This window comes from Schistocerca cancellata, chromosome 6, assembly GCF_023864275.1.
Source record: "Schistocerca cancellata isolate TAMUIC-IGC-003103 chromosome 6, iqSchCanc2.1, whole genome shotgun sequence".
NCBI classification, from domain to species: domain Eukaryota; kingdom Metazoa; phylum Arthropoda; class Insecta; order Orthoptera; family Acrididae; genus Schistocerca; species Schistocerca cancellata.
In genome coordinates this window covers 144,744,187-144,758,339 of record NC_064631.1, presented here as the reverse complement: position 1 = coordinate 144,758,339, position 14,153 = coordinate 144,744,187, and the positions used below count along the sequence as shown (strand labels likewise).

Genomic DNA, 14,153 nt, shown 5'->3' with positions numbered 1-14,153 from the left:
GAAACCACAGCATCGCAGATGTTCATAGGTGCTTGCAAAATGTTTACGGAGACCTGGCAGTGAACAAAAGCACGGCGAGCCATTGGGCGAGGTATCTGTCATCATAGCAACAAGGTCACTCAAACACGTCCGATCCCCTGCGTGCCGGCCCGTTGCGCACGGCTGTGATGCCTGCAATGTTGAAATATGCGCACACTATCATTCGAGCTGATCACCCTACCACAATCAAACACCTCGATGCACAACTGGACGCCTCCGTTGGTAGTGCTGACACACTCGTTCACCAGTTGGGATACTCAAAGGTGTGTGGCCACTGGGTTCCTCGCGGCCTAACGAAGGACTATAAGCAGCAACAAAGGACCATCTGTGTAGGATTGTTTGCGCGTTAACGAGGCTGATCGTAACAGTTTTTCGTCGAACATCGTCACAGGTGGTGAAAAATTCTCATAAAACTTCACTCAACCGCTCTTCCTCGTCCATCCTACAGCCCAGATCTCGTATCTTTCGACTTCCATCGGTTTGGCCCAATGAAGGATGCACTCCCGCGATGCAGTATGTGGATAACGGAGAGGTTATTGATGCAGCAAGAAGATGGTTCCCACGTCGACCAAGTAGAGTGGTGCCACGTGGTCACACAGGCCATACCAGTAAGGTAGGGTTGAAAATAGAGTTTGTAGGCACAACAATGGGGAATGATGTGGTGTACTGGAATCCTGAAAAAAACCAATCTGCTTTCAGAAGCAAATGTGTTGCAATCCTTACCGAACGCGCCTCGTAGTTAATAACGGAAATAAATTGCCTCAACGAGTCTGCGATCGTTTCCTATGTTTTGTGAATAAAACCGTACTCATTGCTTAATATATGTTTTTATTTATAACGCCGTTTCGGCTATTGCCATCATTACATCAGAGCTGAGAACTTGTAAAACAGGCTTAGTGTCATCTTGGGGTTGAAGCTCTTTTGTCCGTATTTGCTTTAAAAATACATATGTTTTTGGATGGAGTCCGCCTTTAGCAAAACACAATTTTATTTTTTATCCTAAATATGTTTGACTGCAGTTGCAGCATCATTTTGTGACTTTTAAACATACGGATATTATTATTATTTCTATTTTTCTCAGACCTTAGGTCTGGTTTAAAATGGAAAGTGACGCGGACCTTCATCAAGCGTGACTTCCTTTTAACTGTACGGTATGTGTTATATTGCATTTAGGAACTTTCGGGTTATTGAACACGTATCAATAATTACGGATTTCTGTAGTTGTATATATACGTTTATTATTATTATTATTATTGTTTTATTTATTTTTTATTTTTATTATTTGTGTGTGTGTGTGTGTGTGTGTGTGTAGGGGAAATGGAGGGGGGGGGCTCTATAGGTTGGTGTTATCTAATAATTCTTTGTGTACAGAGAACAGAGTTCCATTGGAGACAGCTGTGTATTCATTTATTACTTGTTTTCCTTCAACTACGGATTTTTTATTTGATAGTTTCTTCAATTGTTAGTTGTGGGAGGCTGTTGCTGCATATGAGAATTTTCAGGTCAACATGGATATCTGATTTATGTTTTTTGTCCATAAGGTGGTCACCAAATGTGGAATGACATCTGTTACTTTTTACTGCTCTTCTGTGTTCTGTGTATTTGGTATTAAAGTTTCTGCTCATCATGTTCTATATAAACTGATTTGCAGTCCTGACATGTTAGTTGCTAAATAGCAGATGTGTTGTGTTTGTCTGTGCTTGTGTTGGTTGTCCTTAGTTTTCTCTGTGTTGAGTTGTCTGTCCTGTAGGCTATTTTTATTCTTTGTTTTTTGAGTATGTTGTTTATTCTGTGGGCTGCTTTGTTCTTGTAGGTGAGAGTGAACCACTTGTTTGTTGTTGTGGATGTTTCTTGTTCATGTGTGTTCATATCTGTGTTTTTGCAAGTTGGTGAGAAGGTTTTTGTTTTTGTGTGTTGGGAGTCCTTTTTAATTTTGTTTCAATTTTATGGTTCAGCTTATCTATAGTGTTTGTGTCGTAACCATTCTCTACAGTTGTTTGTTGGATCGTCTCTAATTCTTTGCTATAGTTATTTTCAGTGGGTGGAGTTTTGTTCAGTCTGTGTAGCACATATTGGAAGCCAGCTAGTTTGTGCGCAATCGGATGATTAGAATGTTTGTGAATGGCTTTGCTGGTGGTGGTCACTTTTCTGAATATGGAGAACTGGTGTTGGCTGTTGTGACTGTATATTGTGAGGTCAAGGAAATTTAACATTTTGTCATTTTCTGTTTCTATGGTGAATTTTATTTTTGGTGGACTTTGTTTATATCACTGTGGAGTTGTTGGATGCCACTGCGTGTTTCTCCTAGAAGGCATATGATGTCATCTACATAAAGATACCAATGTATCATCTGGTATTGTTTGGGTCTTACTATTGTTTCAAATATTTTATTTTCAATGAGATGAGAAAAACGTTGGCTAGGAGTCTACTGACTTGTGACCCCATTGGAAGCTCATCTTCTTGTGAGTAGAACTGACTGTCAAATGAGAAACAGTTTCGCTTTGTGATTAGTTTTAGAATGCTAGTTATTTCTTTTAAGTGGGGTTTGGAAATTTCTGCCTGTTATTCTAATTGTTGTTTGATGATGTTGATGGTTTTTGTGATGGCAGTATTGGCGTACATGGATGTGATGTCAAATGATGTGAGTATGGCCGTTGTGGATCTATTGTCTTTGATTTTTTGGATCAGGTATTTGGTGTTGTGCATGCTGCTGTTATTTGTGTATATGTAATGTTTCTGTGAGTATGTGTGCATTTCTCTGGCTAAGTAATATGTGGGTGTACTTCTGAAATTGACAACGGGGTGCATCGGAATGCGGTCCTTGTGGAGTTTTAGTAGACTATTCATTGTGGGTGCTTTGGGATTGTTTTGTTTCAGCCATTTAGCTTTCTGATTTGTGAATATGTGTGAATTATTTTTTTGACGCGTTAGTATGTTTTTCAGGTATCTTTACGTTGGGTCGCTGGTTAGCTTTGTTATGTTGTTGCCTTCCAGAAGTTCATCATGTTTTATTATTATCATGGTGCTGCTCTTGTCTGATCTCGTAATGAGTTCCTCATTGTTTTTTTGTTCTTTATCTTTCTGGAGGTTTTTTCTTCAGTCTTTGTGCCTGTCAATATGTTGTTTTTGTTTTCCTTTATTATGCATCTTATTTATTCTGCAACTATTCCTCTTGTCAGACCTGCATTGAAGTTTGGGTTACTGTTTCTTTCTTGTTGTTTTATGATGTATTCACTTTCTGTGATAAGATTCTCCACTGTCTTGTGCGTAATGTTGACATAGTATTTTGGGCCTTTTTGTAGAAAATTTATTTCTTGGTTGGTTAGTTGTATGTCAGGAAGGTCGACCAGATGTTTGTAGAATATGTGGTTTATTTGCTTTCTACTTTTATGTCTAATAATTTCACTTTGTTTTTGTTTTCAAAAATGCTTCAAATGGCTCTAAGCACTATGGGGCTTAACAGCTGAGATCATCAGTCCCTATACTTAGAACTACTTAAACCTAACTAACCTAAGGACATCTCACACATCCGTGCCCGAGGCAGGATTCGAACCTGCGACTGTAGCACCAGCGCGGTTCCGGACTGAAGCACCTAGAACCACTCGGCCACAACGGCCGGCGCTTTTGTTTTAAAAGGGTCTGTAGTTTTTGTTGTTGTTTATTTCATTTTGATTTTATTTGTGTTTCTGTGATTTGTTTGTCTGTATTCATGATATCATTAAATATTTCAGAGATTTTGATGTGATTTCCCAGGTGAATTTTGAATATTTCAATGTTGGGTTCCTGCTTTTTTGTATGTAAGTATCTAATTTCTCGCTTCAGCCACTCAATTTCGGCTTTTCGTTTGGCATGTCGGGCTGCAGTTGACATACTGTTTACATTTACATGTAATAGTTAGGTATTACATTATGTGAAAGACAAATTCTGTTGAATTTTATATTAAAAATAGTTTGATGTAACTTTGCTGTGGCATTCCGGAATTTGTTGTAGAGCTTGCTCGGAAATGCATGCCAGGCAGGGCATCGAAATAATCATCTTGGGGTTGGAGCTCTTTTGTCTGTGTTTGCTTTAACAATACATATGTTTTTGGCAGACATATGTTTTAGCAGAACACAATTTTGTTTTTTATCCCAAACATGTTTCACTGAAGTTGCAGCATCATCAGTGGGCTTTTATTTGATGACTGTTAAACATACGGAATATTGTTTACTATTTGTATACATGTAAATATTAGTTTTTAAAATCGTAATTACAGATTTTCGAAGAAACATACAAAATTATGAACTCATACCTTTTTACCACAGGGTGTGGTTTTCCTGATGTGTTATGTTTTTGCAGTGACTGACTTCTTTCACAGTTCGTCATCTGCATCAAAATACAACTTAATGTAGACAAATTATTTAAGCAAAAAATTACGAATTGAAACCTGTTACGGGAATGCCTGAAATTAATTAATTCTGTGCCGAACGTTGTGTGTGTGTGTGTGTGTGTGTGTGTGTGTGTGTGTGTGTGTGTGTCACTAAAAAATAAATAAAAAATTAAAAAAATAAAAATTAAAAATTACTGACACTGAGCGTTGTTTTACATGGTCTAACTTCTGATGATAGCAGTAGCCGAAATTACGTTATCAATAAAGACATATATAAAGTTATACAAACGGTTTTATTCACAAAACTTAATTTGGTTGGCCGAATTATGTCATGGAAACATTTTGAAGTCGCGGAACTTACTTATGCTACCAGAGATTATGTTTGTGTCTATTATGGAAGAACGCAGGTAGCAATGCCCATTTCGTTAGATGATGGAACACTCAGCTTATTTCTCTGTCTCCTTGCAATATCAGCGACCTGTTACCATGTGCCACTAAGAGTATAGCCGATCTCGTGGTTAAAGCTGTTGTTGCACACTTTGATCTCAACGCTTGCTTACAGACTGAATCCATGTAAGTATATGCAAATCTGAGACGAGTAGAAATCCATTGAACATTTATCCGAGAATGTCACCTCGAAAAACTATGTTCTCACATACTGGGTTATTCATAAGTACCTCCAGGATTTCTGAAAACCACAAGACACCTAGAGGATAACTACAAGACATACAGAAAAATGACACACGTCACTGGATAGAGCTTCTCTCCAATTTTCGATTCGTAATATGTGCTTTGGCATAATTGCAGAATGCACCACTAGCAGGCAGGCGTGTCAGACAAATCATCCACTCCATACTGTTGCAGCGAATTAGTTCACGCTTGCAGATAGGCAACCTAAAGAACAGATCTGCAAAGTGGGCTGCCTTCGTCGCACCTTCCTGGGCAGCAGCAGCAACTACTGCAATGAAATGCACGCACATGCCCTTCCGCTTGTATTGATGTTTGCAGCATGACGAACGGTGTCCATACTGAGTATCAGCAATGTGAGTTAAAAATTATCACTCCGCTGAATCTATCTACAATGCCGGAGAGAAAAATTAGTACTCCTGGGAAGAAGACGTCAATTTTGATCCGATGACAGCATATGCCACCTGTTGTTGTTGTTGTTGTTGTTGTCTTCAGTCCTGGAACTGGTTCGATGCAGCTCTCCATGCTACTCTATCCTGTGCTAGCTTCTTCATCTCCCAGTACTTACTGCAACCTACATCCTTCTGAATCTGCTTAGTGTATTCATCTCTTGGTCTCCCTCTACGATTTTTACCCTCCACGCTGCCCTCCAATGCTAAATTTGTGATCCCTTGATGCCTCAGAACATATCCTATCAACCGGTCCCTTCTTCTTGTCAAGTTGTGCCACAAACTTCTCTTCTCCCCAATTCTATTCAATACCTCCTCATTAGTTATGTGATCTACCCATCTAATCTTCAGCATTCTTCTGTAGCACCACATTTCGAAAGCTTCTATTCTCTTCTTGTCCAAACTATTTATCGTCCATGTTTCACTTCCATACATGGCTACACTCCATACAAATACTTTCAGAAATGACTTCCTGACACTTAAATCTATACTCGATGTTAACAAATTTCTCTTCTTCAGAAACGCTTTCCTTGCCATTGCCACTCTACATTTTGCCGGCCGGGGTGGCCAAGCGGTTAAAGGCGCTACAGTCTGGAACCGCGCGACCGCTACGGTCGCAGGTTCGAATCCTGCCTCGGGCATGGATGTGTGTGATGTCCTTAGGTTAGTTAGGTTTAAGTAGTTCTAAGTTCTAGGGGACTGATGACCTCAGATGTTAAGTCCCATAGTGCTCAGAGCCATTTGAACCATTTTGAACCAGTCTACATTTTATATCCTCTCTACTTCGACCATCATCAGTTATTTTGCTCCCCAAATAGCAAAACTCCTTTACTACTTTAAGTGTCTCATTTCCTAATCTAATTCCCTCAGCATCACCCGACTTAATTCAACTATATTCCATTAACCTCGTTTTGCTTTTGTTGATGTTAATCTTATATCCTCCTTTCAAGACACTGTTCATTCCGTTCAGCTGCTCTTCCAAGTCCTTTGCTGTCTCTGACAGAATTACAATGTCATCGGCGAACCTCCTGAGGGATAGTAAATGTATTGACAAAGGTTTCAGCGTCGTCCGCCAATAGATAGGGTAATGACGTAGCTACCAGAGCGCTATCTGTGTCTGTCCTTTAATAGGGAATGCTCACAGCCAGAAAGTTCAGTGTGGTGCAAACATGTGAAGCATGCAGGCAACCTGGCAAAGAGACGCACTCGTGCTTGCTTCAGCCAGCAGAGCGAGTTTGAAAGGGGCCAAACTGTCGCCTTCTGAGTGAACTGCCACACAAGTTAGCCGTGCTGCATCAGTTGTGCAACGATGCTGGAATCAGTGGTGACGTGAACATTCGCAGACTCGTAGACGCGGTTTTGGACGTAAGCGCAGCACAGACACCCGCCGGGATCGCCGTATTGTAATGGCAGCAAGGTGAGATTATACAGCTACGACAACACAGATATGAATGCTTGTGAGCCCAGACGTGTAAACACCAACTGTTGCGAATCGGTTCTTAGCAGTGGGACAGCGCATACGCACACCTCTAGCCCGTCTTCCACTCGTGCCAGAGCATCGACGTGTTTCGCTTGACTGGTGCCGTCAGAGGGCCATTTGGAAGATGGACTGGCGCGCAATGGTCTTCACTGATGAAAGCAGGCTATTCCTGTACGCAAGTGACGGTCTTTGTGGGTACGGTGTACACCTACTGAGCGCTGTCTCGCAGAGTGCATTTTTCCATGTAAAACTGGTCTCACCCCAAGCCTGGTCTGGGTTGTGATAAGCCACAACTATCGTTCACATTTCGTGTTTCTGGAGCGAACGCTAGCCGGCACTCGGTTTGCGCAGAATGTTGTCAGACTCATTCTTTTGCCCATTCTTTCAACAGAATGATAATATTTCCCACACAGTGTCCATGGAACTCAATGTGCTCTGCAAGACATGCAATAATATTATCTTGGAACTCTTCCATTTGGTCCGTGTTTGCAAAGAAAAACAGTAATATCAGAAATTGAGTCCGCCTTGATGCAAAACACCTTGTTATTCGTTTGTTGCTTTATTATCCCAAACTAGTTTCGGCGACAAATATCACCATCATCAGTGGGTTTTTTTAGTCTAAAACATGCAGAAAATGGTATGGTTGTACAAACACAGTAAAACAATATTACATTTTTACAAATCGCCCTTTGAAATATAGTTTTATGTTGATACTTTCCTACTACCTTATTTACTGTACGTTACAGCACGTTTTAAGCAATTATTGGCGCTATTTGTGACATATTTTCTGTGCTCTTTTTTTCTGTTGCCATCGGTTTACTTAGCGAACATCATGTCATCTGCAACCATGTGAGCGGCTGTTAGTAAACAAATACTAAAAGGTGAACTTTGTATGTCTGCAGTGTATACTTGAGGTTGTGGTAATGTTGTGGAAACCAGTTATTTTGGTGTGTATTGAGCTGTTGCTTAGCTATTCGTGTAGTCACGTTCGTTGGATGGTATGTGGCTGCTCTTTACTCAGAAAAACAAAACTTTTGCACTTTCTTTCTGATCCAGAATATTACGCCATCTTGCTGTTCAGGTGTGTCGCGAGAGGCGTATCGCATGTGGCGAGAAAGGCTATGAAAAACTGTAGCGCGAATTACGAGGACTTCTGTTCATTATTTATGTCTCTGTGTGTGATGGGGAAATGGTTCTTTTGCGTGTGTGTGCTTTCTGTTCTGTGTCCGTGGTCAGACATGCAGCAAGTTCCCTGGTCAATATGATCTCTGGAGTTGTCTCCAATTGAGCACGTATGGGATATGATTGGACGAGGAGTGACTCGCATGACTGACCGACCAACAACTCTTACAGAACTACGTGAACAGGTCGGGCGGCGTGGAATAACGTATCCCATGGTAATATTCGCTATTTGTTCGATCGACTGGATGCCACTCAGTGGTGCATTGCCGCCTGTGGAGGCTACCCAACGTATTAATATGGGTGCTTCAGCATGGGTCGATATCCTGTACTTCAACACCACTTGTGCTACTGATCTGTAAATTAAATCATTTCATGTGCTCCATATGCATTGCTGCAGCAATAAATCTTGAGTGGAAGGAAACCTCTAAAAGGATGTACTCATTTTTTTCCAGACTGTATTTTCTATATATCTTCTAGTTTTCAAACAGTCGTCTCCTGAAACATGGAGGACTTACAAATAACCCTGTATAATAGTTGTCTGAAGATACTGAACAAGCCGCAGACTTTCGGGCATTACACGGGGGCGACCGGAGTGGACGCTGTGCATCTACATCTTCATGGATACTCTGCAAATCATATTTAAGTGCCTGGAAGAGGGTTCATCGAACCATCTTCACAATTCTCTGTTATTCCAATGTCGTATAGCGCGCGGAAAAAATGAACACCTATATCTTTCCGTACGAGCTCTGATTTCCCTTATTTTATCTTGGTGATAGTTCCTCCCCATGTAAGTCGGTGTCAACAAAATATTTTCGCATTCGGAGGAGAAAGTTGTTGATTGGAATTTCGGAAGAAGATTCCGTCGCAACGAAAAACGCCTTTCTTTTAATGATGTCCAGCCGAAATCCGATATCATTTGTGTGACACTGTCTCCCATATTTCGCGATAATACAAAACGTGCTGCCTTTCTTTGAACTTTTTCGGTGTACTCCGTCCGTCCTATCTGGTAAGGATCCCACACCGCGCAACAGTATTCTAAAAGAGGACGGACAAGCGTAGTGTAGGCAGTCTCCTTAGTATGTCTGTTACATATTCTAAGTGTCCTGCCAAAGAAACGCAGTCTTTGGTTAGCCTTCCCCACAACATTTTCTATGTGTTCCTTCCAATTTAAATTGTTCGTAATTGTAATTCCTAGATATTTAGTTGAATCTACGGCTTTTAGATTAGACTGATTTACGTGTAACCGAAGTTTAACGCGTTCTTTTTAGAAGTCATGTGGATGACCTCACAACTTTCGTTATTTAGGGTCAACTGCCACTTTTTGCACCATTCAGATATCTTTTCTAAATCGGTTTGCAGTTTGTTTTGGTCTTCTGATGACCTTGTTAGTCGATAAACGACAGCGTCATCTGGAAACAACCTAAGACGGCTGCTCAGATTGTCTCCCAAATCGTTTATATAGGTCAGGAACAGCAAAGGGCCTATAATATTACCTTGGGGAACGCCTGAGATCACTCCTGTTTTACTCAATGACTTGCCGTCAGTTACTACGAACTGTGACCTCTCTGACAGGAAAGCGCAAATCCAGTCACATAACTGAGACGATATTGCATAAGCACGCAATTTTACTACGAGCCGCTTGTGTGGTACAGTGTCAAAAGCCTTCCGGAAATCCAGGAATGCGAAATCGATATGAAATCCCTTGTCAATAGCACTCAGCATTTCACGTAAATAAAGAGCTAGTTGTGTTTCACAGGAACAATGTTTTCTAAACCCATGTTGACTGTGTGTCAATAGACCGTTTCCTTAAAGGCAATTCGTAATGTTGGAACAAATGGGAGGGAGAGACAGAGACGGGCAGGCGGCGCACCTGGTCGAGGAACATGGTCTCGCTGTCGGCCTGGAGGCGGTAGGCGGCGTCCAGCAGCTGCTGGAGCTCCCGCGCGAATTCCGCCTCCTCCTGCGAGGGCAGCGCCAGCGGCCCGCCCCCGCCGCCGCGCTCCACGGTGTAGGCAGCCAGCGCGTCCTCCCAGTACGACACCGCCGTGTCCAGCGCCTCCATGCCTGTAAACAACAACAACAACAACATAATACAGTCGCTCAGTCTCTTTGATCATACACTACTGGCCATTACAATTGCTACACCAAGAAGAAATGCAGATGATAAACGGGAATTCACTGGACAAATATATTATACTAGAACTGACATGTGATTACATTTTCACGCAATTTGGGTGCATAGATCCTGATAAATCAGTACCCAGAACAACCACCTCTGGCCGTAATAACGGCTTTGATACGCCTGGGCATTGAGTCAAACAGAGCTTGGATGGCGTGTACTGGTACAGCTGCCCAAGCAGCTTCAGCACGGTACCACAGTTCACCAAGAGTAGTGACTGGCGTATTGTGACAAGACAGTTGCTCGGCCACCATTGAACAGACGTTTTCAATTGGTGAGAGGTCTGCAGAATGTGCTGGCCAGGGCAGCAGTCGAACATTCTCTGTATCCAGAAAGGCCGTACAGGACCTGCAACATACGGTCGTGCATTATCCTGCTGAAATGTAGGGTTTCGCATGGACCGAATGAAGAGTAGAGCCACGGGTCATAGCACGTCTGAAACGTAACGTCCACTGTTCAAAGTGCCGTCAATGCGAACAAGAGGTGACCGAGACGTGTAACCAATGGCACCCCATACCATCACGCCGGGTGATGGATGACGAATACATGCTTCCAATGTGCGTTCACAGCGATGTCGCCAAACACGGATGCGATCATCATGATGCTGTAAACCGAACCTGGATCCATCCGAAAAAATGACGTTTTGCCAATCGTGCAACCCATTTCGTCGTTGAGTACACCATCGCAGGCGCTCCTGTCTGTGATGCAGCGTCATGGGTAACCGCAGCCATGGTCTCCGAGCTGACAGTCCATGCTGCTGCAAACGTCGCCGAACTGTTCGTGTTGATGGTTGTTGTCTTGCAAACGTCCCCATGTGTTGACTCAGGGATCGAGACATGGCTGCACGATCCGTTACAGCCGTGCGGATAAGATGCCTGTCATCTCGACTGCTAGTGATACGAGGCCGTTGGGATGGAGCACGGCGTTCCGTATTACCCTCCTGAACCCACCGATTCCATATTCTGCTAACAGTCATAGGATGTCGACCAACGTGAGCAGCAATGTCGCGATACGATAAACCTCAATCGCGATAGTGTACAGTCTGACCTTTATCAAAGCCAGAAACGTGATGGTAAGCATTTCTCCTTCTTACACGAGACATCACAACAACGTTTCACCAGGCAACGCCGGTCAACTGCTGTTTGTGTATAAGAAATCGGTTGGAAACTTTCCTTATGTCATCACGTTGTAGGTCTCGCCACCCGCGCTAACCTCGTGTGAATGCTCTGAAAAGCTAATCATTTGCATATCACAGCATCTTATTCCTGCCGATTAAATTTCGCGTCTGTAGCACGTCATCTTCGTGGTGTAGCAATTTTAATGGCCAGTACTGTATTAGTACTTTCATCAACATCGTATCCAGTGAAGTAGTTACACCGCTCAATCTCCTCTTTCCCTTTTCACTCTTAACACGTGTTCGCACAACAAGAAACTTTGTTTGTAGCTTCCTCCCCAATACACAGCTCCCTCCCCCTCAAACTTACATGGATTCCCAATAACACCCCTAAACACATCTAAGTTTACTCCCTCACTATCTGAGAACCCTACTGAGATTCGATGCATACACGAATCTGAAGGTACCCACTAATCTTTAAACACCCCAGCGATGTACGAGGGTTGGAACTTGAATAGTGACAGCTATTTATTTATAACTTATACAAAGTTTTACCGTCCTTCAAAGTAACCACCATTGTGTATAACCCGTTGCCAACGATGTGGAAGTCGTAGGACACTCGTAGCAGCGCCCGTTGTGTGAATAATTAGAGTGGAGCGGTCGATTGCCCAACCAGTCTCTGCAATAGTTCTGAAGCGAATGCCATAAGAGTTACTTTCAATTTAGATATCAACTTAAGTCACAATGGCTTAAGTCCAGGGAGCGTTGTGCGTGGTACAGCACTTTCCAGCCCCATCGATCGAATAAATCTGTCACAGAAACTTCCTGGCAGATTAAAACTGTGTGCCGTACCTAGACTCGAACTCGGGATCTTTGCCTTTCGCGGCAAGTGCTCTACCAACTGAGCTACCCAATAGAGTGCTGCAACGCTCCATGTTTGACCGGTCACGGCTCGCCTGTTGACGGGGGGCCCGAGCCGCCAGTGTCCGGCCCCACACGACTCGGCTCGGCCACGTACTCGCCCCATGTCTGTTGTCCGGATTCCGGACACGCGGATAACCGAGCATGACCGGTCACCGCTGACGTCTCACCTCGCCTCGCCCCGGCTCGCTGCACTGTACTTTACTGTACAAATCCAACGCCTCTCTCTCTCTCTCTCTCTCTCTCTCTCTTTTAAAACAAAAGTAACATTTCCAAGAACGGGTACGTGACACAGCTAAATTCATAAAGCACCAGGAAAGTAAAATGATATTTCAATACAATCGTCGATAGAAGACGAGTCTCATTTCCAAACAAAAGAGATATTTTTCCTTTCATTTATAGGAAACATTAAATAAGTGCTTTCCCTGTAATCTAGAAGACTACCATCTTCATAAAGAAAGCATACAAAGAACATTAAACATTTACAGACGTAACTTGTCGTACGTTTCAATTGTTTGCAACATAAACAAATTTATAGTTATTGGTGATCAGCAGGAAATCACTAACGCGTTCCGGATTTAATTGGCTGCGGCAATTTATTAGTAACATGCCGGCTTTACTAAAGCACCTTTCACTAGGTGCTCTTGTTGCTGGGATACATAAAATACGTCTTGCAACTGCAGCCAAACCTGGCAGATCTGTTTCATGTCTGCTCCACCACTTTAAGATGTCATCATCATCTCCGGGGTGCATTAAAATGTAGAGATCTACTTCATCTACTGCGGATGATCTGTTGTTCCCCCATTCCTTGAAACGAGCTCTCTTTCTGGGTGGTGATGACACAGTACTTGAAGGATCTATGATAATAAACAAAAGAGACAAGTAATACAGAACTGATATGGAAATCATCGAAACATTCCCGTAAGAGACAGATGACCTCGCTGTTTGGTCTCTCCTCCCAAACAACCCGACTCCCCGTTCCCATAAAAACGAGATGTTTTACGTTAATGAAATATTATACGAGTCACAACATTCCCGTCTCTCTATAATACACTTTCCACTAACTATGCAAAAACGATTATGTTAATGATTGAATGTTGTACCTGCGTACGTAGCACACATTTGTCGCACATTGTTAAGAATTTCCTGCTTTTCACTTATTTCAAGCATATTAAGATAACGGAAGGACGGCCAAAGAAACGGTCTTTGTGAGGTTTCTTGCAACTGTGTTTCTTTAAATGAGTGGTTGAGGACTGGAAAAACAATGAAGTGGAGCAGTTTATGCACGATACGTACCCAGTAACGCAATGTTTTCATCTACAACCAACAGAAAAGTACTCCATACTTCGCTTTTTAGACCTTCCCGTTTCTTTAATGTGTAAACATTGGTTTCAATCTTACGTCTTACTACACTGGCTTCCTTGCGCTGCATGATTACAGAGAGAGACACACCACAAATAAGAAGCCCGTACCGGCTGCAGTGTCACACGGATAATAACACGTGTAATGTGTTTGAAGTTATGTGCTACGAATTCGGTCACGGCTTCTATGCTCGGTCACAAGAACTAGTACGGGCAGCCTATCCAATTAGGGTGTGCTCGCCCCACCTCGTATTTTGTGCTCGCTTACTCGGTCATGCAGGACTCTACTACCCAAGCACGACTCACGCCCCGTCCTCACAGCTTTACTTCCACCAGTACCTCGTCTCCTACTTTCCAAACTTTACAGTGTGT

The 14,153-nt window shown here is 42.6% G+C and overlaps 1 protein-coding gene across 1 annotated transcript in view; it reads right to left on the bottom strand.

The window, feature by feature from the left end:
- Nucleotides 1-10,295, bottom strand: part of LOC126088202 (mitoguardin) — a 119,216-nt gene extending 108,921 nt beyond the window's left edge. The window contains exon 1 of the mRNA XM_049906327.1: nucleotides 10,077-10,295. Coding sequence (XP_049762284.1) covers nucleotides 10,077-10,295 — 219 coding nt within the window. The remainder of the gene's footprint in view (nucleotides 1-10,076) is intronic.
- Between the last annotated feature and the right edge of the window lie 3,858 nt (nucleotides 10,296-14,153).